Source organism: Cricetulus griseus, chromosome 9, assembly GCF_003668045.3.
Source record: "Cricetulus griseus strain 17A/GY chromosome 9, alternate assembly CriGri-PICRH-1.0, whole genome shotgun sequence".
NCBI lineage: Eukaryota > Metazoa > Chordata > Mammalia > Rodentia > Cricetidae > Cricetulus > Cricetulus griseus.
The window spans coordinates 10,800,027-10,826,260 of NC_048602.1; the positions used below are offsets into that span (position 1 = coordinate 10,800,027).

Below are 26,234 nucleotides of genomic sequence, written 5' to 3' on the forward strand. Positions count from 1 at the left end.
ATGGCTCCCCTGGCCTTAGTGGGGGTTGTGCTCCTCCTGGGGGCACCCTGCTGCTTGGGGGAGGCCACTCCGACCCCTTCCCTGCCGCCTCCCCCTGCTAACGACAGTGATGTCAGTCCAGGTGGCTGCCAAGGTTCCTACCGCTGCCAGCCAGGGGTGCTGCTGCCTGTGTGGGAACCGGACGACCCGTCGCTGGGGGACAAGGCAGCAAGGGCGGTGGTGTACTTTGTGGCCATGGTCTACATGTTCCTGGGTGTGTCCATCATTGCCGATCGCTTTATGGCATCCATTGAGGTCATCACATCTAAGGAGAAGGAGATTACCATCACCAAGGCCAACGGGGAGACCAGTGTGGGCACTGTGCGCATCTGGAATGAGACAGTGTCCAACCTTACACTCATGGCCCTGGGCTCCTCGGCACCTGAGATTCTGCTGTCTGTCATCGAGGTCTGTGGCCACAACTTCCAGGCAGGTGAACTGGGCCCAGGCACCATCGTAGGCAGCGCCGCCTTCAATATGTTCGTGGTCATTGCTGTGTGTGTGTATGTCATCCCGGCCGGCGAAAGCCGTAAGATCAAGCATCTGAGGGTCTTCTTTGTCACGGCTTCCTGGAGCATCTTTGCCTACGTCTGGCTTTATCTCATTCTAGCCGTTTTCTCCCCAGGTGTGGTCCAGGTGAGTAAAGACCAGTGCTCTAGGAGAGCCTGGTGGCTTGGGGTGTCTGCACGTGTGATTTTGTGTGTCTGTGTGTGTGTGTGTGTGTGTGTGTGTGTGTGTGTGTGTGTGTGTGAACAGTACCACCAGATACAGCTGTACCACTCAGTCTCTGCACCAGAGACAGCAAGTCAGAGATGCAGGTCTAAGTAGAGAAGTTGATTCCCAAGGCTTTGCATGGGCTAACAGAGCCCCAGGTCCATGTAAGACATGCCTCAGCTTGCCACAGAGTTACCTGAGAGCACTTCTTTTGCATAATTTATTCCCGACTTTGCAATAAGACATCTCTATTTGCATAATTCACACTACACTTGCATAGGCCCGTCCCCCCCCAACGGCCCCGCCCCCGCGTTCTGACAGCGCAAATCAATTTGAGCAACTTGGTCCATTTACATAATATATCCACAGACTGGCATCTGCGGTACCCACATCTGCATAATTTATCTCTCCGTAGGGTCGGAGAGACAGGGGCAGTTTGCGTGGCTCATTCATTATTCATCTTCAGTTCAGATTCAGTGTAGTTACGCTCCCGTCCAATTGGCAGGGACACCAGCAGAGGCCGGTGTCCACTTTGCATAATTTATTTCCACACTGAGACAAACTTGAAACTCACAGCTGCCTGGCTCACACCCCAGTTCCCACAATGCTCCACCTCTTCTTCCACGTCCAGTGTCTTCACCTGCACCCCTGCCTGTCCTCATCTTCCTTTACAACATTTGGTTAATTTATTTCCCACAATTCTAAGGCGGCTGCCTCTATTTGCATAATTTATTCATGGGTCTGGCCTCTGCCGTTCCCCGGCACATGCATAATTTATTTGTGGTGCCCAAGAATCACTCGTTCACACTGTGCAGTGATCTGTTAACTCCTGTCACTTAATAGATCCTGCTGCAGAAGGACCCAGACGTAAAAGTGCTTTAGGGCTGGCGTCAAAGTGGAGACCGCAGGGATTATCTATCTGGGCCTGTAATCCTAGCACTAGGAAAGCTGAGGCAGGAGGATTCTATGAGTTCTAATTCAGCCGGGGTCACACAATGAGAAACACCTCAGAAAAACAAAAAGGGATGGAGATGTAGCTGAGGGGTAATGTGTGTCCCTAGCCCCCATGAAGTCTTGGGTTCTATCCCCAGTACAGGAAGGAAGAAGAGAGGAGGGAGGGAGGGAGAGAAAAAAAGACACTATAGAATCAAAGCCTGAGAGAGAGTTTTCACTTAAACCATGACTGCCACGATGAGCTTCCTAGCAGCCCTGGCAAAGGTACAGAATAGGGCACCAGACAGTTTTCAGGTTCTCTTAAAGAACAGCATCCTGGCCCTTTGTGAGAGTGTGAGGTGTAGGCTTTCATGTGAGTGAGCATATGGTTGCAAACACAGGGGTTAGTGTCAGGGGGCTTCCTCAGTTGCTCTCCACCTTATTCTTTGAGTCAGGATCTCTCTCTGAACCTGGAGATCACCGTTTGGCTAGACACGCTGGCGCTTGAGCTCAGGGGTCCTTTTGTCTCCACCTCTCCAGCACTGGGTTTACAGAAACCACCCTCCTCCCTCACCTAGAATTTTATCTGTGGTCCTAAGGTTCAAACGCAGGTCCTCATGCCTGCATGAGCCACCTCCCCAGACCTCCAAGTGGTTTTGAGAGGAAGACATATACATACATATGTGTGAGCTATGAATAAGGAATTTTAGACACTATCGGTGAGAGGTAGGGAGGGGCAGGGAGGAGGAGACATAAGAGCTAGTTGTGATCTAGAGGGCAGAGGGAAAATGGAGAAATGGTGAGCAGAGTCCCTCCAGGAGCATCCAAGAGACTGGGTTCCAGTTAAGATCAGCCTGGCTCCAGATGTCCCCACAATTGTTATGTGACTTCAGGCAAAGCCCACATCCTCTCTGGGCCAACATTTTCATATCTGAACCCTGAAAAGGGTTACCCTAGGTCACCATAGAAAAAGAGGCTGGAGCCGGACAGTGGTGGCACATGCCTTTAACCCCAGCACTCTGGAGGTAGAGGCAAGCAGAAATCTGTGAGCTGGAGGCCAACCTGGTCTACAAATTGAGTTCCAGGACAGCCAGGGCTACACAGAGAAATCCTGTCTCAAAAAACAAATAAACAAAAAACAGAAGAAGAGGAGGAGGAGGAGAGGGAGGAAGAGGAGGCTTGGTTCATACACCGTGAAGCCAAGTGCCTGGGTTCAAATCTGACCTCTACTAAAACCCTCAGTGACCTTGGACAAAGTCCCTTTGTATGTGGGTCTTTCCACTGCTGAGTTCCCAGGGCTGCTATAAGATGACTTTAGCCATTCTGTGTGGAAGGTCTTAAATCAGTGTGCCTGGATCAGAGTAAACAGAGCTCTGCGTCCTGTGAATGAAATCGTTGACACAACTGATTTCTTGAAAAGTCAGTGTTGCGTGCACACTGAGAGGCTGGGATGCCCTAGCACAGCCAAGTAAATGTGTGTACGTTGGCACTTCCATCCCGCTCAGAGGGGCCTCAGACTGGGTCTTTTCAGATAAGTAAGCTGGGTTGAAGAGAAAGAAAAAAAAAAAAATCAGGCACCATTCCATTCGAGAGGCAGAGGAGCCTTGAAATCAAACATAAATGCCATTGGCATCTACAAAATCACAAGGGACAATAGAAAACACAGAAGCAGGGCTGAGCATGCACACCTGTGATCCAGCACTCAGGAAGATCAGGAGTGCAAAGCCAGCCTGTGCTACAAGAGATCTTGAGTCAAAAAATAAAAAGAAAACAAACAAAAGTCAGAATTGAACCCTGTGTTCCAATGAAATGCACAGTGTCTTTTGTTTTTGTTTTTGTTTTGTTTTGTTGACAAAACGGGGTTTCTCTGTGTAGCCCTGGCTGTTCTGGAACTCACTCTGTAGACCAGGCTGGCCTCAAACTTAAAGAGATCCGCCTGCCTCTGCCTCTCACTAGAATTAAAGGTGTGTGACGCCACTGCCTGGCATTATACACTGTCTAGGAACAGGAGGAGTACCTGATCTTCTGAAGGATGTAGGCCTATTTCTTACCGTGTGGGACTGTCCCTGGTCTTCATGAAGCCACCAACATGCTCCTCCTCAGCTATGATGGCACCCCTGGGGTTTCCCATACCCCCTCTCAAGGGCACCCTTGCTCCTTGGGATTGACTAAAAAAGGCCTTGGTCCCAGGGTGGCCACACCATCACACCTATTCACAGTGGCAGCTCTGTAGGGTGAGAACCTTCCAGAAGGACCTTCTATTTACACTCAGGGAGGGAAATGAAGTAGGAGATGCTGAGGTTTCCTGCTGATTATTGGAAAAGCTCCAGGTCTGATAAACAGGGGTGGGGGGGGGCGGGTGCATGAGCCCTCTGCCCAGATTTTGCCCCCAGAGGAGCTGTGAGGTCTCAGAGCCATCAGGAGACATAGAAACTATGGGATGGAGACACTGGATCTTAAAAGACCCTTTTCCAGGACTGGCAAGATGGTTCAGTGGGTAGTGGTCTGAGCAACTCCTGAAAGTAGTCCTCTGACCTCCACCCCTCCCCCACTTCACAACAATAAATAAATGTTAAAAAAAAAAAGAGCCCTCTTTCTGCCTCAGACACATTTGTAAGGAACTTGGGAAGCCACCTGATCTGAAACACTTCCATTTTTGCCTCTCCACCTTTAACGAGAAAGACGACATATAGGTGTTTATGTGAAAGCCTTCCCGGTTGGACAGATTGGCTTAGTGGTGAAGAATGCTGGCTGCTCTTCCAGAGAACCCGACTTGGGTTCCCAGCACCCAAATCCGTGGCTCACAACTGCCTGCAATTCCAGTAACAGGATTTGATACCATCTTCTCAACTCCTTAGGCAACTGCACAGGTGTTCTCTCTCTCTCTCTCTCTCTCTCTCTCTCTCTCACTCAGTGGTCTACAGAGTGAGTTCCAGGACAGCCAGGGCTGTTTCACAGAGAAACCCTGTCTGGAAACACCACAGAAAGCAGGGAGGGGAGCTAATCTTCACAGCAAGCTGGCAAGTGTTGCTGGATATTACCTGTGTGTGTCCAGGGGACAGACAGGTTGAGTCTATGCCCGTAGCCAACCCAAGATTATTGGACTAGTGATGGTATGAACAGAGAGTACTTCTGTTATTTCTTTTCTTCTTCCATACCGGAGATTGAGCCTTGGGCCTTACATGTGCTAGGCAGGTGCCCTGCCATTGAGCCCCAGCCCCTCACTGGGGGATTCTAGGCAGGGGCTCTACCACTGAGCCACGCCCCCAGCCCCTCACTGGGGGATTCTAGGCAGGGGCTCTACCACTGAGCCACGCCCCCAGCCCCTCACTGGGGGATTCTAGGCAGGGGCTCCACCACTGAGCCACGCCCCCAGCCCTTTAGCTGTAGATCCGAGGCAGGGGCTCTATCACAAAGTCATTTTATTTATTTGTTTATTTATTTTTATTTGTATGAGTGTTTCGTTGCATGCTTGTCTGTGCACCACACGTGTGTCTGCTACCTTCGGAGACTGACTGGAAGGTGCTGGTTATGGATGATTGCCAACCTCCATGGTAGTGCTAAGAACTGAAGCTGGGTCCTTTGGAAAAAACAGCCACTGAGCTATCTTTCCCGTTCTGTCCATTTCTCTCTTAGAACTTAAAAATAAAAAGTACTTTTGAAAGCCGGGCGTTGGTGGTGCACACCTTTAATCCCAGCACCCAGGAGGCCAGCCTGGTCTCCAGAGTGAGTTCCAGGACAGTCAGGGCTACACAGAGAAACCCTGTCTCAAAAAAAAAAAAGAAAAGAAAAGAAATATTTTTGAGTCAAGGTCTTACTATGTAGCCCTGGCTGGTCTTCAGCTTGCAGAGATCAGCCTGCCTCTGCCTCCTCAGAGCTAAAGGCGTGCATCACCACACCTGGCTAAACCCTTTTAAAACTTGGTGTTTATTTTTAGAGGACATATGGCTGCCAGGGTAGAAAGCATTGGTTCTCTCTTTCACTTCCAGGAAATGGGACCTCCAGGTGTCAGGCTTGGAAAACATTTCACCACATTTCCCAGGCTAGCCTGAAACTTGTTTACTCCGGCTGCCTCAGCCTCCCATTATGGCCAGATTGTTTTACCTCTTGAGTGTCTCTCCTGTGCCTGGAGCTGACAGTGCTGAGTGCTGGGGACATGTGTATCAGCGCCAGCGTAGCGGTTGCCCTCATGTAGCGACTCCAAGGCTGCTGGGCTTCCTCAGAGCTGTTTCTCTATCTGCCACGCATGGTGCAGCTTCTCAGGAATGAAAAGCAAATTTTCAGGAAATGAACTTGGAAAAGTCAGTGTTGCCCCTCAGAGCCGCTCAAGCTCTGAGGAAGGAGAGAGCCTGGCCAGGGCTGTGGTCACCAGTGGGCATGGGGAGGTGGAGGACTGTGGGGGATCAGAAAGCAGGCATTCCAGATGAGGGGGGGGGGACGAAATGGAGGGGAGAGGGAGGGAGAGATGCAGGCTCTGACCCTGACAAGCCGGGAGCACAAGTGAGAACATCTGTCACTTGGTGGTGGCTAAGATTGTCTCAAAGTCTAGCGCACTCAAGGTCTAGCACTCAGCAGGTGGATGGATTAAAAAGGCCGGAGTGAGCCGGGCAAAGAGCACACATGCACACAGTGCCGTTTAGAGAGGCACACTCACTGAGAGGACAAAGGAGGAAAACTTCAAAGACTCTTCAAGGGAGAGAGATGGTTGTCAGGGTGGGAAAAAAAAAGACATAGAGACAAGGAGACCTAGGTGAGAAGACCGAGTGGAAGGGAGAAAGGGAAGATTTAAAGCATGAGCTGGGGGAAGGGCAGAGAGAAGAGGCAGCCGGAATGACAGAGAGAAAGGCTTAAGTGATGGTTTGAGATGGGGAGAGGAGAGAAAGTAGAGGAGGAAGGGAAGAGGGGTCAGGAATAGGATGGATACTCACATGGACGGATGGATGGATACATGGATGGATGGATACATGGATGGAGGGATGGGCAGGTGGGCTCATGGATGGATGGATGGATGGATGGATGACAGATGGACAGTGGATGTTCTGTTACTTAGGGTTTCTATTACTGTAATAAAACACCATAACTAAAAGCAACTTGGGGGAGGGAAGGGTTACTTCATTTACTGTCTTAGTTACTATTCTACTGCTGTGAAGAAACACCCTGACCAAGGAAACACTTATAAAGGAAAGCATTTAACTGGGGACTTGCTTTCAGTTTCAGAGCGTGAGTCCATTGTCATGGCAGTACAGACACGGCGCTGTAGCAATAGCTGAGAGTTTTACATCCTGATCTAAAGGCAGAAGGTGAATGGGGGGGCACACTGGGTCTGACACAGGCATTTGAAACCTCAAAGGCCACCCCCAGTGACACACCTCCTCCAATGAGGCCACACCTACTCCAAATGAGACCACAGCTTCTAATCTTTTTTTTAAAAATTATTTATATTTTTTATGTATAGTGCTCTGCATGGATACCTACATTCCATAAGAGGGCACCCGATCCTATTATACATGGTTGTGAGCCACCTTGCAATTGCTAGAAATTGAACTCAGGACCTCTGGAAGAGCCTCCAGTGCTCTTAACTGCTGAGCCATCTCTCCAACCCACACCTCCTAATCTTTACCCAAACAGTTCCACTAACTGGCAACCAAACATTCAAATATATGAGCCTATTGGGGGGGGGGGTCATTCTCCTTCCGACCACCACACTTATACTTCCAAATCACAGTCCATCATCAAAGGACGTCAAGGCAAGAGCTGAAGCAGAGAGTGTGCAGGAGTGCTGCTCACTGGCGGGCTTTCCCTGGCTTGCTCAGTTTATTTTCTTAGACACCCCAGGACCACTTATCCAGAGGTAGCCAGCACTGACAATGAGCTAGGTCATTCCACATCAACTGCTAACCAAGTAAATGCCCATAGGCCAGTCTGACTGGGGGAAGTCTTCTCAATTGAGGTTTCCTCTTTCCAAAGGACTTTAGATTGTTTCAAGTTGATAGAGAACCAGCTAACACAGATGTGGTTGAGGAGTAGTTGGGTGGATGTGTGGGTGGGTGGACACATGGATGGATGGATGGATGGATGGATGGATGGATGGATGGATGGACACATGGATAGATGGATGGATGATGGATGGATGGATGGGTGGATGGATGGATGGATGGATGGGTGGGTGGACACATGGATGGATGTGATAGATGGGTATATGTGTGGAGAAATGTGAGCTCAGAAAAGCAGAAGTGAACGGAGATGAACAGGAGAGACTGAGAGAGGAGAGAGAGAGAGAGAGAGAGAGAGAGAGAGAGAGAGAGAGAGAGAGAGAGAGAGCAGAGTGCTCACCGCCTGCCCACCCGCAGGTGTGGGAGGCGCTGCTGACTCTGGTCTTCTTTCCGGTGTGCGTGGTGTTCGCCTGGATGGCGGACAAGCGGCTGCTCTTCTACAAGTACGTGTACAAGCGCTACCGCACCGACCCTCGCAGCGGAATCATCATCGGGGCAGAGGGCGACCCGCCCAAGAGCATCGAGCTGGACGGTACGTTCGTGGGCACCGAGGTCCCAGGTGAGCTGGGCGTGCTGGGTGCGGGTCCTGCAGAGGCTCGGGAGCTGGACGCCAGCCGGCGTGAGGTCATCCAGATTCTTAAGGACCTGAAGCAGAAGCACCCGGACAAGGACCTGGAGCAGTTGGTGGGCATCGCCAAGTACTACGCACTGCTGCACCAGCAGAAGAGCCGCGCCTTCTACCGCATCCAGGCCACGCGGCTGATGACGGGCGCAGGCAACGTGCTTCGAAGACACGCTGCAGACGCAGCCCGCAGGCCCGGGGCCAACGACGGCACGGCTGACGACGAGGATGACGGCGCCAGCCGCATCTTCTTTGAGCCCAGCCTCTACCACTGCCTGGAGAACTGCGGGTCCGTGTTGCTGTCGGTGGCCTGCCAGGGCGGCGAGGGCAACAGCACCTTCTATGTGGACTACCGCACAGAGGACGGCTCTGCCAAGGCGGGATCAGACTATGAGTACAGGTGGGTCCCCGTACACGTGACACTCAGGTCCAGGTGGGACCCAGCTACAGGTGTGTTCCAGGGCCAGGGTACAAATACAATCACTCAACATTCATTCATTAATGCTCACTCCACTGAGCCACGCCCCCAGCCCCTCACTGGGGTATTCTAGGCAGAGGCTCTACCACTGAGCCATGCCCCCAGCCCCTCCTCACTGGGGGGATTCTAGGCAGGGGCTCTACCACTGAGCCACGCCCCCAGCCCCTCACTGGGGGATTCTAGGCAGGGGCTCTACCACTGAGCCACGCCCCCAGCCCCTCACTGGGGGATTCTAGGCAGGGGCTCTACCACTGAGCCACGCCCCCAGCCCCTCACTGGGGGATTCTAGGCAGGGGCTCTACCACTGAGCCACGCCCCCAGCCCCTCACTGGGGGATTCTAGGCAGGGGCTCTACCACTGAGCCACGCCCCCAGCCCCTCACTGGGGGATTCTAGGCAGGGGCTCTACCACTGAGCCACACCCAAACTCTGCTATGGGAGAAAAGACGTCTCCACTGCTTAACACATTTGAAGAGTGCCTACCACATGCCTGTGTAGGGGATGTGTTCATGGGGCCGCATCACACTGCTTTCCACCTTGCCCCTGCTGTTGCTGGTGCACAGGCTCACCTTTGTAATGCCTACAATTTTGTCAAGTTCTTGGCCACCTGGAGGACATGTGTTGGTCATGTGTCACAATTCTCCTGCTCCCCAAATGTTCCAGACACAGGTGTGGGGAAGGCAAAGTTGTCTTTGAGATTTTCCATTCGACATTCACAAGTTATCTGTGCCTCTTCTTTCTGGATCATGCTGGATTTTGGTTTTGTTTTTATTTTGTTTGTTTGTTTGTTTAAGACAGGGTTTCTCTGTGTAGCCCTGGCTGTCTCAGAACTTGCTCTGTAGACCAGGCTTGCCTAGAACTCACAGAGATCCGCCTGCCTCCGCCTCCTGAGTGCTGGGATTAAAGGTGTGTGCCCATCTGCATTTTGAGTTGGCTTCATATTTCCTCGAGAAGAGACAGATTTGTGTGCACTTCCTGCCTTCCTGCTGGAAGCCAGATGAGGGAAACTGGATCCTTGGTGGGTGCACTTTCCCGATGCTTGGTGCCTACCCCTTTGTTGCTGGTAGACGCCAGTTTGACTGTTTGATAGAGGCAGCTATCCCATGTCCTGCTATCCCCTTAGCTGGAATTTCAAACATTTTATTTTAGAATCCCCAGGTCTTTGTTTTTAGATAAAAAAGAAAAATCTTCCGTTGCTCAGTCTGGTCTAGAACTTTCTATGTAACCCAGGGTGTTCCTGACCTCCTCATCCTCCTGCCTCTCCTGAGTGGTGGGATCACAGGCATGCGCCATTACACCTGGGGATGGAACCCAGGACGTCATGGCTGCTAGGTAAGCACTCTACCCACTGAGCCACAATCCCAGCTTGCGGAATCCTATGATTCTAACATTAATGTGCAAATATCACTGGATAATTTGTTTTATTTTCTTATATATATAGCCCCCCCCCCGCAAGCTTCAAACTAGTGATCTCCTGCCTCTACCTCCCAAGTGCTAAGATTATATCCATGAAGCAGCTCATCCAGCTAAATTTCATTGAGTGTCTGTGTATGAACTTAGCTCCCCCCCCAATGAGATATCTGCTATTATTATATTAGATCTGTTGTACATCTGAGGTCACACAGCTGGCTCTATGCTTGAGCTGGGCTCGCAGTCAATTGGCCCAGTTGGCCGGGAGCCACCAAGGACAGTGTCTGTCAAGGCATGAGCTGCAGTAACCAGGAGCCGCTGCCCTCAGTTCCTGCTCTTGCCACTTCTCTGTGTCCCTCCCACGAGGCTGGGATTCTCCTGGAAAACCTTTATATAAAGCTGGTCATAGTAATGGTGGCTACCACTTTCCGGCCCCAGAGCCCCAATCCAAGAGCCCCTCATCTGCAGGGTTCAGGACTCATTAGCAATTCAGTCTGCATGGGGTATGGCATACCCATTGAATACCTGCCTAGAATCCCCCAGGGAGGGGTTGTGGTGTGGCTGCACCACCATGCTCAATTTTTGAAAGGCTTTTGTTTATTTTACTTTTAATTTTTAGGTTACATTTTTTAGAGTTATTTCTATTTGGTTTTAAGTGTATGAGTGTTTTTCCTGCATGTATTGTATGCTGCACACAACAAGTATGTTTGGTGCCCACGGAAGTCAGAAGAGGGCATCAGATCCCCTAGTCCTAGAGTTCAATAAATGGTTATGAGCCACCGTCGATGTGCACTGGAAATCAAACTCAGGTACTTCGGAAGAGCAGCCAGTGCGCTTAGCCACTGATCCAGCCCCTAAATTACATTTCTTATTTGTGTCTCTGTGTGTGTGTGTGTGTGCTGTGTGTACAGTGCGTGGAGGTCAGAGGACAATTTATAGGTGTCGTTGGTGCTCTCCTTCCACCATGTGAGTCCCAGAAATCAAACTCAGGTCATCAAGCTTGGTGTCAATCACTTTCACCCACCGAATCATCTTGCCCAGCCCCTTCTATTTATTTATTTATTTATTTATTTAATCAGAGGAACAGCAAGGTCTATTCCAAAGTCCCCAAATCTCTGCTGCTCAGTTTTTGGTCCCAGCACCACCCAGAGCCTTAGAGCCAGTTACAAATACAGAATCTAGAAGCTGGAGATCAAGGGTTGAGTGGGACCCTAAAACCCATCCTCAGGGCTGGAGAGATGGCTTAAAGGTTAGAGAGAACTGGCTGCTCTTCCAGAGGTCCTGAGTTAAATTCCCAGCAACCACATGGCGGCTCACAACCATCTGTTATGAGATCTGGTGCCCTCTTCTGGTGTGCAGATATACATGGAAGCAGAATGTTGTATACATAATAAATAAATAAAATCTTAAAACATCCTCAGGGCTGGAGAGATGGCTCAGAGATTAAAGAGAACTGGATGCTCTTCCCAAAGAACCGACTTCGAGTCCCAATACCCATGCAGGCAGGGGTGCACAGCCATGTACCTCCAGCCCCAGGGGATCTTCCGGCCTCTTCGGGCACCGCACAACACGCGCGCGCGCATAACAGGGGTGGTGGCACCCTCTGCTTCTCTTCCGCAGCGAGGGCACGCTGGTGTTCAAGCCCGGAGAGACCCAGAAGGAGCTGCGCATCGGTATCATTGACGACGACATCTTCGAGGAGGACGAGCACTTCTTCGTGCGGCTCCTGAACCTGCGTGTGGGCGACGCCCAGGGCATGTTCGAGCCCGACGGCGGCGGGCGGCCCAAGGGGCGGCTCGTGGCGCCGCTGCTGGCCACCGTCACCATCCTGGACGACGACCACGCGGGCATCTTCTCCTTCCAGGACCGCCTGCTGCACGTGAGCGAGTGCATGGGCACCGTGGACGTGCGTGTGGTTCGCAGCTCGGGCGCGCGCGGCACCGTGCGCCTCCCCTACCGCACGGTGGACGGCACGGCGCGCGGCGGTGGCGTGCACTACGAGGACGCTTGCGGAGAGTTGGAGTTCGGCGATGACGAGACCATGTGAGCGCGGGTGGGAGAGAGGCGGGGCCAGGAGGCAGGGGGCATGGACCTGGGGAAGGGGCCCTGAGGATGGGATGAGGTCAGGGTAAACGTGACCCAAGAACAGCCCTAAGCAGTGGTGGCGCACGCCTTTAACCCCAGCAAGCCGAGCGCTTTGTGTTTCGTTGGTGGCGCACGCACGCCTTTAATCCCCGCACTTGGGAGGCAGAGGCAGGAGGATCTCTGTGAGTTCGAGGCCAGCCTGGTCTTCAGAGCGAGTGCCAGGATAGGCTCCAAAGCTACAGAGAAACCCTGTCTCGAAAAACCAAAAACAATAAAACAAGAAAAGCCTTTAACCCCAGCACCCAGGAGGCGGAGGCCAGCCTGGTCTAGAGTGAGTTCCAGGACAGTGAAACCCTGACTCATAAACAAACAAACAAAAAAAAAAAAAACCCAGCTCTGAAAGCCAATGGGATGGGGCCAAGGTGGGGTGGTGGTGCTGAGGAATGGTAGCCTTGGCTTGGTACTGAGGAATGATTGGGCTGGGGCTGGGGCGGGGCTCACGTGGGCAGGGTGTGGGAAGTAGTCTTCGCTGGAGATGGGCTGGGTCAAGATGAGAAATGGCCCTTGCTGGAGGAAGGGACCGGGCCAAGGTGGGCAGGGGGCTGAAAAATGGCCCTGGACGAACGCTGGGATGGGGCTGTGGCCGGGTGTGGCACCAGAGTAGGCGGGCCCTGTGAAATGGACTGGACTGGGAGGTAGTGCGGGGCAGTGTAGACCGAGTGGGGGGTAGGAGAGTGAGGGGGTGGTGAGTTTCCTGGGAGTTCGTGGGCGCCCCCACCCCCGCTTGGCCAAGGGGCGGAGTCCAAGCCCAGGTCGGTAGAGAGGGTCTCGACGGTGGGTGGGGCCATGCGGAGACAAAGTTTGATGGGGCTGAGCGGAGAAGCTAATCTATGGATGGGAGGAGACCGGGTTGAGGAGACCCAATAGGGTTTAGGAAAGAGGAGGACTTGAATGCGCCAAGCTGGAAAATGGAATTGGTCTGTAAAGGAGGAGGAGAGTATGAGAATGGGCGGGGCCTGGGTGGACCTTGATTGGGAGAGTCAGTGGACTGTGGAAGCAAGGACCGGCCTCCAGTGGAAGGGAATCTTTAGAAAGGGGCCTATTTGTGGGTGGGCGTGGCCTACTGGGTCCAAGCTAGAGAAAGGGGCTGGGTGAGCAGAGGGGCGTGGTCGATTGGTGGGCGTGGCGTTGCGTGTGGGCGGGGTCCAAGAGGTGAGGCTTGAGAGCCAGGGAAAATTTAGGAAACGGTGGTAGGTCCAGGGATGGAGGACCGGGGGGGTGGGAGGGCGACGACACGGGATTCGGGGGGCCTGGGGCACGGGGGTCCTGAAAACTGGTAGGTGCCTGGGCGCAATGCATGCTCTATAGACGTGCAGACGGACGGGGCGTTGCAAACTCTGCGCCCTGGCACTGCCTCAGAGTCCCTGGAGGCCCCAGCTCACCTCCCCCGCGCCTGCCCGGCGCAGCCAGCACCGCTCCTCCGCGCCCGCCGCCCCCGCAGCGGCTGGCTCCCTCCTCCTGCCACCCACGCGCTCCCTCCAGCCTTGGGGCCTCCGCCTCGCCTTCATCTGGCCGGTGATGGCTCTCCATCCGCCAATCTCTGACCTCCCAGGCTATGCCTCTCTGGGATCCTGGCTCCGTCGTCAGCCTCTCGCTCTCTGCCTCGGGTTATGCTTTAGTCATAGGCCCTGCACAGCCGTCCACATTTGTCTTTGGGGGATGGGTCATGAGACGGCTGCGTGGAATGACCAGCCCTATCCTCATCCCCAGCCTCATCTCTCCAAATTCAAGAGACAGGAGGAAGGAAGGAATGGCAGAGTTGTCCTTTTATGGCTCTGGTCCTTCTGATTGTCTAACCCGTTTCCATCCTGCTGCTGCAATCCCATGGGCCTCTCTTCCCCCACACGGCTTCCCCAGCCTGGGACACCCTCTGTCCTCCCCCACCTCCCGCCTCCGCCCAAACTTCCAGCTGTGGCTACAGCAGCCTAGAGAACAGGAGGCTAATTAGCGTTTAGGGAAACACATCCTTCTTCTGACGGGCAGGCGCTAATTAGAGGAGCTTTGAAACAACCAGGCTGGAGTGGAGGCCTGGGCAGGATCAACACAGAGACTGGAGGAGTCAGAGACTTAACGGAGAGACACAAGGAGAAGGAAGCAGAGGAGAGAAAGAGAGGGGGCCAGAAACTCAGACCCAGAGAACCAGGGTCATCGAGAAACAAGGGTGAGGGCTAGCTAGAGTGGTGTTCTCGGAACCGAGGGCTGGTAGCTGGGCAAGAAGGCCGTTGCCTAAGATCTCGGGACAGTCCTCCCCTTGTCTAGCGCGAGTCTCTCTCCATGTCCTGCCCGTTGGAATTCTCTTGGGTTGCCTGTCAGAGCGGTGATTGACACACCTGTCACGAGCATCAGCTACCGTGTTAGAGGTTTGAGGGGTGTCTGGGAGGGCGCGTGACAAAGTGTGTGCCACCGTGTCACTGTGTCGCTGCGTCTGCTCGTGGAGTTTGAGGAGCCCAGTGTGTCTTGGGAGACCCCCTCCTCATCCAACCCCAACTTCCCAGATGCGGCGTTTCAGCACCGCGGACAGCGCCCAACCCGCCCCTGACACCGGGAGACTGCACAGTATTTTGAAACCCAACCGGGCAAGCATTGTGTTGCTTGCCTGTAATCCCAGCAGGTGGAACTGGAGACTGGGAGGATCGCCACGAGCTAGCTGCAGGCCACCCTGGGCTACAGTGTGAAAACTTGTTTTACAAACAGCCCAGCGGATAGAGTGTTTGGCTTGCGGGAAGCTCTGGGTCCATTGTCAGTATCTCTTCAGATGGGAGTCCGCATCCCTAACGGCAGGGCTCGGGAGGCGAAGGAGGACGGTCAGGTGTTCAAGTTCATCTTTGAGTTTTTGTGTATATATTGGTGAGTGTATGATCGTGCTTGCTACGGCTCACATGTGGAGAATCCCTTTTCTCCTTCAACCTTTTACACGGGTCCTATGGATCAAATTTAGGCGATCAGGCTTCCAAGGCAAGTGCCTTTACCCACTGAGCCATCTTGCCAGCCCTTCCCACAGAGTTTGAGGCCAACCTGGGCTGGCCCTACATGACAGTGTCTGTGTATGCTGCATGAGTTCACTTGAGGAGACGTGTTGATTGAATTATTACCTGATTAGGGATCTTCTGCCTGATTGTGTTAACTTTATTTCATTTGGGTGTCACTGAGAGACAAAGAGGAAAGAGTCCAGACAGAGAGGGTCAAGAGAGGAGAGAAACATAGGCAGGGAGATAGAGAGATGCAGAGAACGGCAGGGAGATGATGGTAGACAGAGAGAGAGACTGAGGGAAATATACACAGACAGCAAAAGGAATGAAGAAAGGAATCTAACCCCGGAGTAATGGCACAGCCCCCCCCCCCCCCCGCCATCCCAGCATTTTAGAGGCAGAGGCGGGAAGATAGTGAATTTCAAGCCAGTATGGGCTACATATTGAGTTCCAGCCTGAGCTACATAGTGACACACTGTCTCACAAAACCAAGATGTAATTCAATAACAAAAGCACAAGGTCCACAGAGGAGCATTAGGAGGGTCCCACCGGGTGACAGTGTCTGTCTCAGGCTGTGTTGGGGGTGTCTCTCAAACGAACAGGCATCTGTTCCCTGAGATCATGCGCTGCAGAGGGATGGCTGTGTTTGTGGGCGGGTGACTGGTGGCGCTTCCTCTATTGGTGACTGCGTGGGTGGGGTGTTTGTGTGGCTGGGATCTGGGGCCAGGCCTTATGGGGCTGGCTACATACACTGTTCCTCTAGCCAACAGTTTTGCTGGCACCCAATCTGTGAGCATTCCTTGCTGTGGGGCTTGGAGAGTGTGAGGAGGGGTAGGAGGTGTGTGGGTTCAGTGCCTTAAGGGGACAGGTAACATTGGGCTATCCCCCCCACCCCAGTTACCATGGGAACAGAAAACCTTCAGAGAAGGGGGGAGACTGGGCACATTAGGCTGATTTTCCAAATGTGGCCAGAATGGAGGGTGGGAAGCTGCAAATATTTTGTGCTAATACATTTAATTAGTTGTTCCCTTCCTTCCTTCCTTCCTTCCTTCCTTCCTGTAGCTCAGGCTGAACTTGATCTCATGGTAACCCCCCCCACCAGCACCTCAGTCTCTCAAGTGATTGGGATTACAGATCCAGCCTTTTATTTTTTATTTTTATTTTTTGAGACAGGGTTTCTCTGTGTGGCTTTGGAGACTGTCCTGGAACTCACTCTGGAGACCAGGCTGGCCTCGAACTCACAGAGATCCACCTGCCTCTGCCTCCCGAGTGCTGGGATTAAAGGCGTGCGCCACCATTGCCCAGCCAGATCCAGCCTTTTTATATGTTTTGTGTGTGTGCACCTACATGTGTGCTCACATGTGTGGAGGGCAGAGGACAATCTCAAGAACCATCCTCAGAGGCGCTGCCCACCTCTTTTGAAACAGATCTCATTGGTCAGGAGTCCGCAATTAGGCCAGGCTGTCCTGGGTGGTTGCATTTTGATAGAGTCCCTGCCCCCGCCCCCGAATTCCACCAAGGGCCAATAGCATCATCCTGAGGTAGTTTTAGGGTGGGGGTAACTTTATGTTTGCTTTCTGCCTGTGCCTCCCCCAGGAAGACCCTTCAGGTCAAGATAGTGGACGATGAAGAGTATGAAAAGAAGGACAACTTCTTCATCGAGCTTGGCCAGCCCCAGTGGCTTAAGAGGGGTATCTCAGGTGAGGGGTGAAGAGGCGGCTATGGGAGAAGCAGGGGCTCTGGGTTGGGGGCCCCGGGGACTCGCGAGCCTGAGCTTTGAGGAGAAGCGACTCTCTCATTGTGTCCCTGTCTCTGTCTCTCCCCAGCTCTGCTACTCAACCAAGGTGAGTGAAGGGACCCCCGGGTGTGGAGGGGAGAAGCCTCCAGAGCTACAGGGGTGGGCTTGGGGCAGGTTGGAGGTAAGAGGTGGATTCGGCATGGGTGAAGATTGGAGCCAGCTGGGACTGGGGAGGGAGGGGGTTGTGGAGTTCAGGATGACACTTATAATCAAAGTTGGAAGAAGCTGAGTTACGAAATCAGATCTGAGCTTGGGCATGGTCTGTATGAATCAGGTTTGACGCTGGTTGGGACAGGGGTGGGGTGGGGTGGCTTTGGGTTGTGAGATCCATCCTCCCACTAGGTCAAGACAAGAATTGAATCAGAGGTTGTCCTCAGGGGTTGAGATGGGATTAGATTAGAACTGGAGTCAGTGCTTTTGCTGAAACTGAGGTTGCGGGCTGGAGAGATAGTTCCGCTGTTAAAAGCACTTCCTGCTCTTCCAGAGGACTCAAGTTCAGTTCCAGCACCCATGCTGGGTTGCTTAAAACCACCGGTAACTCCAGCTCCTGGGTATCTGATGCCACCTTCTGGCCTCCTCATGCACCTGCACACACACACACACACACACACACACACACACACACACACACACTTACTTCAAAATTTAAAGCTGAAGTTGGAATTTGAAGATTTTGGATCAGAAGTGGGGTCATGGGAGGCTAAGGACAGCTCAGTCGGAGAAGTGCCTGCCCACCTGTGCACAAAGTCCCTTCCTTAAGATGATGGAGGCCTTTGATCCCTGCCCTTAGGAGGTGAAGGCAGGAGAATCAGAAGCTCAGAGTCATCTCAACTACATAGAGAGTTTGAATCCACCCTGGGCTACCAAGAAAGAAAGAAAGAAAGAAAGAAAGAAAGAAAGAAAGAAAGAAAGAAAGAAAGAAAGAAAGAAAGGGAAGGAAGGAAGGAAGGAAGAAAGAAAGAAAGAAAGAGAGAAAGAGAGAAAGAGAGAGAGAAGGAAGGAAGGAAGAAAGAGAAGGAAGGAAGGAAGAAAAGGAAAAGGAAAAGGAAAAGGAAAAGGAAGAAACTTGGTAGCCCAAGCCTTTAATCACAGCACTTGGGAGGGAGTCAGAAGCAGGCAGATCTCAATGAGTTGGAAGACAGCCTGGGATACATAGAAACCCTGTCTCAAAACAGCCGCCCCCATCCTCCAAAAATAACTGGTGCCAAGGTCAGAAGTTAGGGGTCAGAGTTGAGGTTAGAGCCAGTAACTTAGATATAGTTGCAGTTTAGAAGCATGAGCTACACTGTAGCATTCAGTTAGGATTAGCCTGAGACTAAGATGTCTCCAGAACTCAAGCAAGCTGCTGTAGCAAACAGGCCTAACATTTCCTGTTTGCTACAATAAGTAGCAAATGTTTGCTGCAGTACTTTCTTGCTTAGGCAAAGTTTGTGAGTTTCTTGCAGCAGACGGTTTTCTTTTTCCCGCGTGGGCCTTTCCACCCTGTGCCTCCACCTGCCATTGAACTTTGTGTTGTCTCTGGACCCCCTGGTGCCTCCAAGCAAATGGGCGAGAAAATCCCCAGGATCACAGGCCAGGTCCTGGAGGTCCACCGCTCCATCACTTCTCCCATCCCCATTCTATCATATGGCCATGCCCAGCTGTGAGGAATGTTGGGAAATGTAGTCCGCCTGTTTGCCCACAGACTTGGGTGAACTGGGAGCCGTCTCCGCCACATGGCTGAGTGTGTTGCTAGCGATGTTATCCAGGAGTGGAGTTGGGAACGAGACACAAGACTGGGTGCAGGGTGCAGGACTAGAATGTGATGTTAGAGCGACCAGGCTTAACTCAGCCTCCCTATGAGGTAGATACGATTACTGTTAACCATCAAACAGATGTAGGAAATATAGAACAGAGAGGCTAAGGCACTGCCTGAGGTCGCACAGCCTCCACCATGTGAAGCCAGAGTGCCATTACCAGAACTGAGGGGGCAGGTGGTCAGAGGAAGCTGGACCAGTTCACTGATGTCCCAGAGAGAACAGATAGTAAAGTCATTACCGACCCCGTTAGGCATGCCTCCTGGACACCTAACCTCCGACTCTCATGCTGCAGGAGATGGGGACAGGAAACTAACCGCCGAGGAGGAGGAGGCTCGGAGAATAGCGGAGATGGGCAAGCCAGTTCTTGGGGAGAACTGTCGTCTCGAGGTCATCATTGAAGAATCTTATGACTTTAAGGTGATTTCCCTTTCCTGGAGCCTGCCCTGAGCTTTGCCGGGGGAGGGAAATGGCTCAAGAAAGGAAGAGCATGTCAACCTCAAAGTTGGGGACCACGATGGGGTCTTTGGGTAGTCTCCGGGGCCAGCTTCAGCACTGGATAGTGGACAGCGCATAATTTCCTTCCCGGACTGGGTATGTGGGTGTGACTCCCAACCCCAGAGCCTGCCCTTCCCGCAGCGTACCACCCTGGGGGCACTCATGGGTAGCAATTCTTCCCTTCACTCTCTCTTCCCCCAGAACACGGTGGATAAACTCATAAAGAAAACGAACCTGGCCTTAGTGATTGGGACTCATTCGTGGAGGGAACAGTTTTTAGAGGCAGTTACGGTGAGCGCAGGTAAGTTAAGGGGCCAGTGGGAGCCAAGGGAGGTGATGGAGAGACAAAGACACAAAGGTACACGGGGGAGGGGGGGCGAAGAGGACAGGTGGGGACCCGCAGAGAGCGAGCATCCCCTCCCACTGCGGAAGGCCAGAGACGGAGAGTCAGATGGAAACAGAAAAGTTGAGGACACTGTACTTAGCTTTGACTTCCACCCAAGGCAGGTGGGGGACCAGCCCGGGTTTTACCCTAGTGGCATCAGGAAGTTAGAAGACAGATGGGTGAAATGGCAGCGGGCCTCCCCGAGACAGCCCTGGGCTCCTCTGTTGCCATGGAGACAGTCACCAGGGCACCGGGTTCTTTCCCACCCGCTGTGGTCCTCGTTCTTCTTAGTTCTCCCGCGGACCCGCAGCGCCCTCGTGTGGCCAGAGAGGCACAGTGGCGACTGGATCCACAGATTGGATCTTGGACATTCACAAGGGGTCCTCCTTTGCTACACTGATGGGGAAAGTGAGGCTCAGATGGAGGAAGAGGTGGCCTAAAGTCTCTCAAAGAGTTTATAATGACATCTGGGGCTTCAGTTCAGGACTGCCTCTCATACTTAATATCAGGTTTCCCTCTGGGTGGCCTCAACCGGAGGGACTAAAAGGAAAGGAATTACGGTTAAAGACAATGTTGGGTAGAGAAGATGGCCCAGCAGGTAAAGGCGATTGCTGCTAAGCCTGACAATCTAAGCTCGATTCCCAGGACTCATGCAGTTTGAGCGAACTGACTCCTGCAAGTTTTCCTTTGATCATCACACACACAATTAACAAACAAATAAATAAATGTAAAAACAAACAAACAAACAAAAAACCTGTTGAGTGCAGTTCAGATTCAGAGCTGTGGAGATAGGGGACCAGCCTAGAGAGGCCCGTGTGGTTGGTACAGGCAGTCCTTTGAAGCCACAACTTTTCATGTGTCTGAGGGAGAAATGGCTGGCATAGCAGTGTCCTGGCCCCCACGCGGTTCCCGGCACAGTGGAGAATATAAAAATACCACACAACAGTGACAGCCCAGGGGTGTAACACAGGTAGGAGAGAGACCCCACCCAACAGCCCACATGAAGCTCCTGACCCAGCCTGAGGTAAGGGAGAAAGCTTCCTGGAAGGGACGGTACTAAAGCATCTACTGCAGACAGTCGTGTCCGAGAAAGAGGAGGGCAAGCACGGTCCTCCCCGGTGGAGGGAGCACCAAGGACAGAAGCCTTTGAGTATTTGGTTATGGTGATTTAACTTAGGGTATGCGGAAGGAGCTGGCGCCAGGCTAGAAAGCAGCAGTCAGGATGTACCAGCCGTAGCGAGCCATAGTGGAATATAGAGTACAGAAGCCTTGAGTCCCAGCCTGGGCCTGTCTGCGCTGGCCTCTCTACGTACAGTTCAGGTACCAGGAGTCCAGCAGAAAACCCCATCCCAGGTGACCGAAGCTCAGCGAGGACTTTTCATTTCATTTTTTGTTTACATATTTATTTGTTTGTTTCTAAATTTTATTTACTTATTTTTATTACAAATACAGCCTGAATATTTGCCTGCACGCCAGAAGGGGGCACCAGACCTCATGATAGATGGCTGTGAGCCACCATGCGGTTGCTGGGACTAGAACTCAGGACCTCTGGAAGAGCAGCCAGAGCTCTTAACCTCTGAGCCATCTCTCCAGCCCTTGTTTGTTTTTGTTTTTGTTTTTGTTTTTATTTGAGACAAGATCTCATTATGTAGTTCAGGTTGTCCTGGAACTCCTCCTGGAGACCAGGCTGGCCTCGAACTCACAGAGATCCTCCTGCTTCTGCCTCCCAAGTGCTGAGACTAAACGCATGCCCCACCACGCCTGGGTCTGGCTCCTCTTTTGCTTTTCTGTCCTCAGCTTTTGCCCTGTGGCTGCGTCACCTCTAGGTGTCAGGTCCACAGTCCTAGCAGGAACAAAAAGAACTTAGGGGAGCCAGAAAGGGCAGGGTGTCTGCTGAGTTTCCGGTTTTCATTTCTAATTCCATTTTACTTGTGGTTGAGGCAAAAAGTCTGGTTCTTGCAGAACCAAGAAACCACAAAACCCACTTGGATACATTCAAATTCAAACATTTCTTTCTTTGGCAAGCCTGTGGTTAAGAAAGTTAGACAGGACAGAGCGGGATATGACTGGAGTCCTCCAGCCGGGTGGGAGGGGCACGCTCTGCCCTTCCCACCACTGTGGCGTTCGTTCTGTTTCTTAGAGAGAAAATTTGGGTACTTGTGGCTGGCTCTGGCAAGCCATTTCAGGATTCAGCACCTGGCCTGCCCACTGCCTGGTGCCTACTGGCCACTGGCCACTTCCCTTATCAGCACCCTTCCAGCTGTAATACTTGGCACACGAGAGCCTGCTTTTTTTCTTCTTCTTCTTCACTCATCGCCTCCTGCTTATCATCTCAGGATGTGAAGGGTTCCAGATATTTCTGTGCTTTTCAAATCACACAAATCACTGGATGCTAAAAGCCGATCAGATCACAGTAAGGGACTGGTTGGGCCTTTCTACAAAGCTCAGAAAATAAACACAAACAGGGCACCTGTACCAAAGGAGCTAGGGTGTTTCGGAGCCTCTCCTTTTGTCTCATTGACAGAGAGGGAGGGAGGGAGAGAGGAAAGGAGGTGGGGAAGCCTGCTGTTGCAAGGGATTTTGGGAAAGTATGTATTTTAGCATTGCTAGAAGCGGGGGATTCTGGGAGTGTGCGTATTTTTATCCAAGGACGTGGCTGTTGCTAACCTCAAGGGATTCTGGGAGCTTGGATAATTTTGGCTGGGTGTTTGTCTGTCTTGCTCCTGGAGACTCTGGGAAAGCCAGGGTGTTTAGCCAACTGTGGGATCTTGGCATGTGTTTGGTTGGTGGCGCGGGGGACAGAACTCAGAACCTCTCACAGGCTAGGCAGGCAACCTACCTCTGAGCCAAAGCCCCATGTTACTGCAGTGACTCCTCCCAAAACTGGGTATTTCTAGCTGTCCAGATGGCTGTCCAAGGCTGTGGAAGACTTTTGTGCAAATGACTATTTTTAGCCCAAGACATGGTCATCTCTTGCAGCCAGGGTTTTTGAGACACTGAGTACTTTTAGCAAGGGATATATGGCCTCCTCAAGCTTTGAGAGGCTCTGGGAGAGTAAATGGATTTACCTGTGCCCAACACTCCCTTGGCTGCAAGGAATGCTGGGAAAGTTAAGTATATGTGCCTGTATCCAACTCTCTTAGCTGCAAGGGATTCTGGAAAGAAAGTAAGTGTGTTTACCTGGTCCCAAAACTCCCTTAGCCCCTAGGGATGCTGGGAAAGTAAGTGTATTTACTTGTATTGAACATTCTCAGGTGATATATGGGGAAACTGAATTTACTTAAGCTTAATATTCTCTGAGTTGCAAATCTGAAAGCAAATAAGCTTTCCTCAGCTCAATACTCTTAGCTGCTAGGAATTCTAGGACATTGCATTTACCTGGGCCCAACATTCTCTTAGCTGCAAGGGATTCTGAGAAAAGACATATATTCCTCTCAGACCGACATTCTCTTAGCTACAAGGCATGCTGGGAAAGCAGTTCATTTGGAGCTGTCTGGAAGCCTAACACAATGGAGCTGTGTAAGCAAGGAAGTCTGAGGCATGGCGTGTGCCCCAGCTGGGTCATGTGCCCACAGGGGATGAGGAGGAGGAGGAGGACGGGTCTCGGGAAGAGCGGCTGCCATCCTGCTTTGACTACGTGATGCACTTCCTGACGGTGTTCTGGAAGGTTCTGTTCGCCTGTGTTCCTCCCACGGAGTACTGCCACGGCTGGGCCTGCTTCGGTGTCTGCATCCTGGTTATCGGTCTACTCACCGCCCTCATCGGAGACCTGGCCTCCCACTTTGGGTGCACTGTGGGCCTCAAGGATTCAGTCAACGCCGTGGTCTTCGTGGCCCTGGGCACCTCCATCCCTGGTAACACCCCGGGAGGCGGCTCTGCAGGAAAATATGAGAGGGCCTGGGAGGGGTCCTGTGGGTGCAGTGTTTGGGCTGACCCTGCCCCGGAGAAGCAAGGCAGGGTCACGGAGGACTAATGAGATAGGAAACATTAGACTTGGGACCCCTAGGAAGAAGGGGAAGTCACGCAGGGGTGGGAAGTGGACCCAGAGTTCCTGGAAAACCTCACAAAATCCATCATTAGGGGTGGATCCATAGAGACAGGTCCTCCCCAGATGATTTCACGGATACATGTGGTAGGTGGTGAGAGCCGGGCAATGATTCTGAGTGTGTGTGTGTGTGTGTGTGTGTGTGTGTGTGTGTGTGTGTGTGTGTGCGCGTGCGCGCGCGTGTGTGTGTCTAGATCTGAGAGCAGCTTGAGGGAGTCATTTCTTCTCTTCCACCATGTGAGGTTCAGGAATTAGACTCGGGTCATCAAGCTTGGTGGCAAGTCCATTTACCTATTGAGCCATCTTGCCAGCCCAACACCCAACCTTTTACATGAGCACGGGGATTCAAACTCATGTTCTCACGCTATACCCAGGGAGCCATCCTGCCAGCTTATTGGGGTTTTTTGTTTGTTTGTTTTCTTTTGTTTTGTTGTAGTGGGTCTCAGGTAGCCCAGGCTGATCTCAAAATCACCATGTGGAAGAGTCTGGCCTCGAATCCTCAACACGTTGCCTCCACCTCCAAAAACTGAATTCACTTAAGCTTTATATTTTTCTGAGCTGCAAATCTGAAAGCAAATAAGCTTTCCTCAGCTCAATACTTTAGCGTGTGCCATAGCTCCTTTTTCTGTTTTTGTTTTTCGGATAGGGCCTCAATCTATCTCAGTTGCCCTGGATTTCCCTATGTAGCTCAGGCTGGTCCCAAACTCAAGGTCATCCTCTTGCTTAAGCCTCCCAAGTGCTAGGATTGCAGGTGTGCATACCACCCCGGCTGAGTTTTAACTCAGATGTGAGTAAGAGTTCGGCCAGTGAGGGTGAACATGCCACAGAAACAGGGCAGTGTCCTGTCTGGCCAAAATCAAATCAAATCAAGCCCATCATGACAAGATGGAAGAGAGACTGTTTTTTCATCAGCAGGAAGGGTACATGTAAGGACACACAGCTGTTTCCAGAGCAGAGGGCTGGACAAAAAGTGGACCCCATAAGAATAAAACAATGCCAGCCGGGCGTTGGTGGCGCACGCCTTTAATCCCAGCACTCGGGAGGCAGAGGCAGGCAGATCTCTGTGAGTTCGAGGCCAGCTTGGTCTCCAGAGCAAGTTCCAGGACAGGCTCCAAAGCCACAGAGAAACCCTGTCTCGAAAAAAACCAAAAAGAAAACAAAAAGAAAAAAAAGAATAGCACAATGCCAACCTTTGACACAAAAGTCCCAAAGAAGTGTTCTCCAGACAGTGGAGCCTCCTGCATGCAGACAGATCCCACAGGAAGTAGGTGAGGGCTCGGGGGACCTCCCTTCAACCCTGCCTCTTGTCCTTGTAGACACATTCGCCAGCAAGGTGGCTGCTCTGCAGGACCAGTGTGCTGACGCGTCCATCGGCAACGTGACCGGTTCCAACGCGGTGAACGTGTTCCTGGGTCTGGGTGTGGCCTGGTCGGTGGCCGCGGTGTACTGGGCGGTGCAGGGCCGCCCCTTCGAGGTGCGTACGGGCACGCTGGCCTTCTCGGTCACACTCTTCACCGTCTTCGCCTTCGTAGGCATCGCAGTGCTGTTGTACCGGCGCCGGCCCCACATTGGCGGCGAGCTGGGCGGCCCGCGGGGACCCAAGCTGGCCACCACTGCGCTCTTCCTGGGTCTCTGGTTCCTCTACATTCTCTTCGCCAGCCTCGAGGCTTACTGCCACATCCGGGGCTTCTAGGGCCCTAGCCACCTCCCTGATGGTGGGGGACTCGTTGGCGTTAGCTCTTGGACCCCACCCCTGTCTCTGTCCAGACTCAGCCTGGGCCCCTCTGGGACTCCTCTCCTAGGCTCCCTCCTCGCCAGCCCTCTTCCTGGGATCGGCCTCCCTTTCCGCCTGGATCTTCTCATCCCTGGATCTCCCTCCTCAGCCGCACCCCCCTCCAGCCCATCCCTTGTAAGTTACATCTGAAATCCCGAGCCAGACACCCACCCACTAGATGCCACTTTCTCTGCCTCCCTGGACACCCAGCTTGACTCTGTCCTCCCGTGTCCCCTCCTCCAGCCACAACCTTCCATCTAAGGCTCCATCCGGGCCTTAGAACATCTCCCCAGGTACCTCAGGGGAAAGGCTGTGCCGTCCCAGGATGCCACCCATCCCCACCCTTACCCCCAACCCTCAGGGAGCTCCCTGCAGTCCCCAGGGGAAAGAGTAAGTGGGTGTGTGCAAGAAGCGGGGGATGGGGGGAGGCACTTTTCCTGACTTCTCCACTCAGAGGCTTGCAGAGGGAGGAGGGACGTTTGGAGTTTCTGTCCCCCAGGCTCAGCCAGAGGAGACACGTCTTGAACCCACCACTTCTGACATTCCAGCGCCCTACTCGCCCTCCACTACCTCTGAGAGCCCAGCCACGCCTTGGAGGGAGGGGCCTGTGTGTGTGTGTGTGTGTGCGTGCGTGCG

General features: G+C 52.6%; 1 protein-coding gene across 2 annotated transcripts; it reads left to right on the forward strand.

Annotated features, from left to right (window-relative positions):
* Slc8a2 (solute carrier family 8 member A2) lies at positions 1 to 25,517 on the forward strand. 2 transcript variants are annotated; one of them, XM_035449492.1, is made up of 9 exons: positions 1 to 675; positions 8,037 to 8,701; positions 11,809 to 12,231; positions 16,899 to 17,002; positions 17,129 to 17,146; positions 19,192 to 19,316; positions 19,596 to 19,695; positions 23,355 to 23,633; positions 25,141 to 25,517. In XM_035449492.1, exons 1-9 carry the CDS (start codon positions 1 to 3, stop codon positions 25,515 to 25,517), a joined length of 2,766 nt encoding a protein of 921 aa, XP_035305383.1. The 2 variants fall into 2 exon arrangements, with proteins under 2 accessions (XP_035305383.1, XP_035305384.1); XM_035449493.1 differs by lacking the exon at positions 17,129 to 17,146.
* The last annotated feature ends 717 nt before the right edge of the window (positions 25,518 to 26,234 follow it).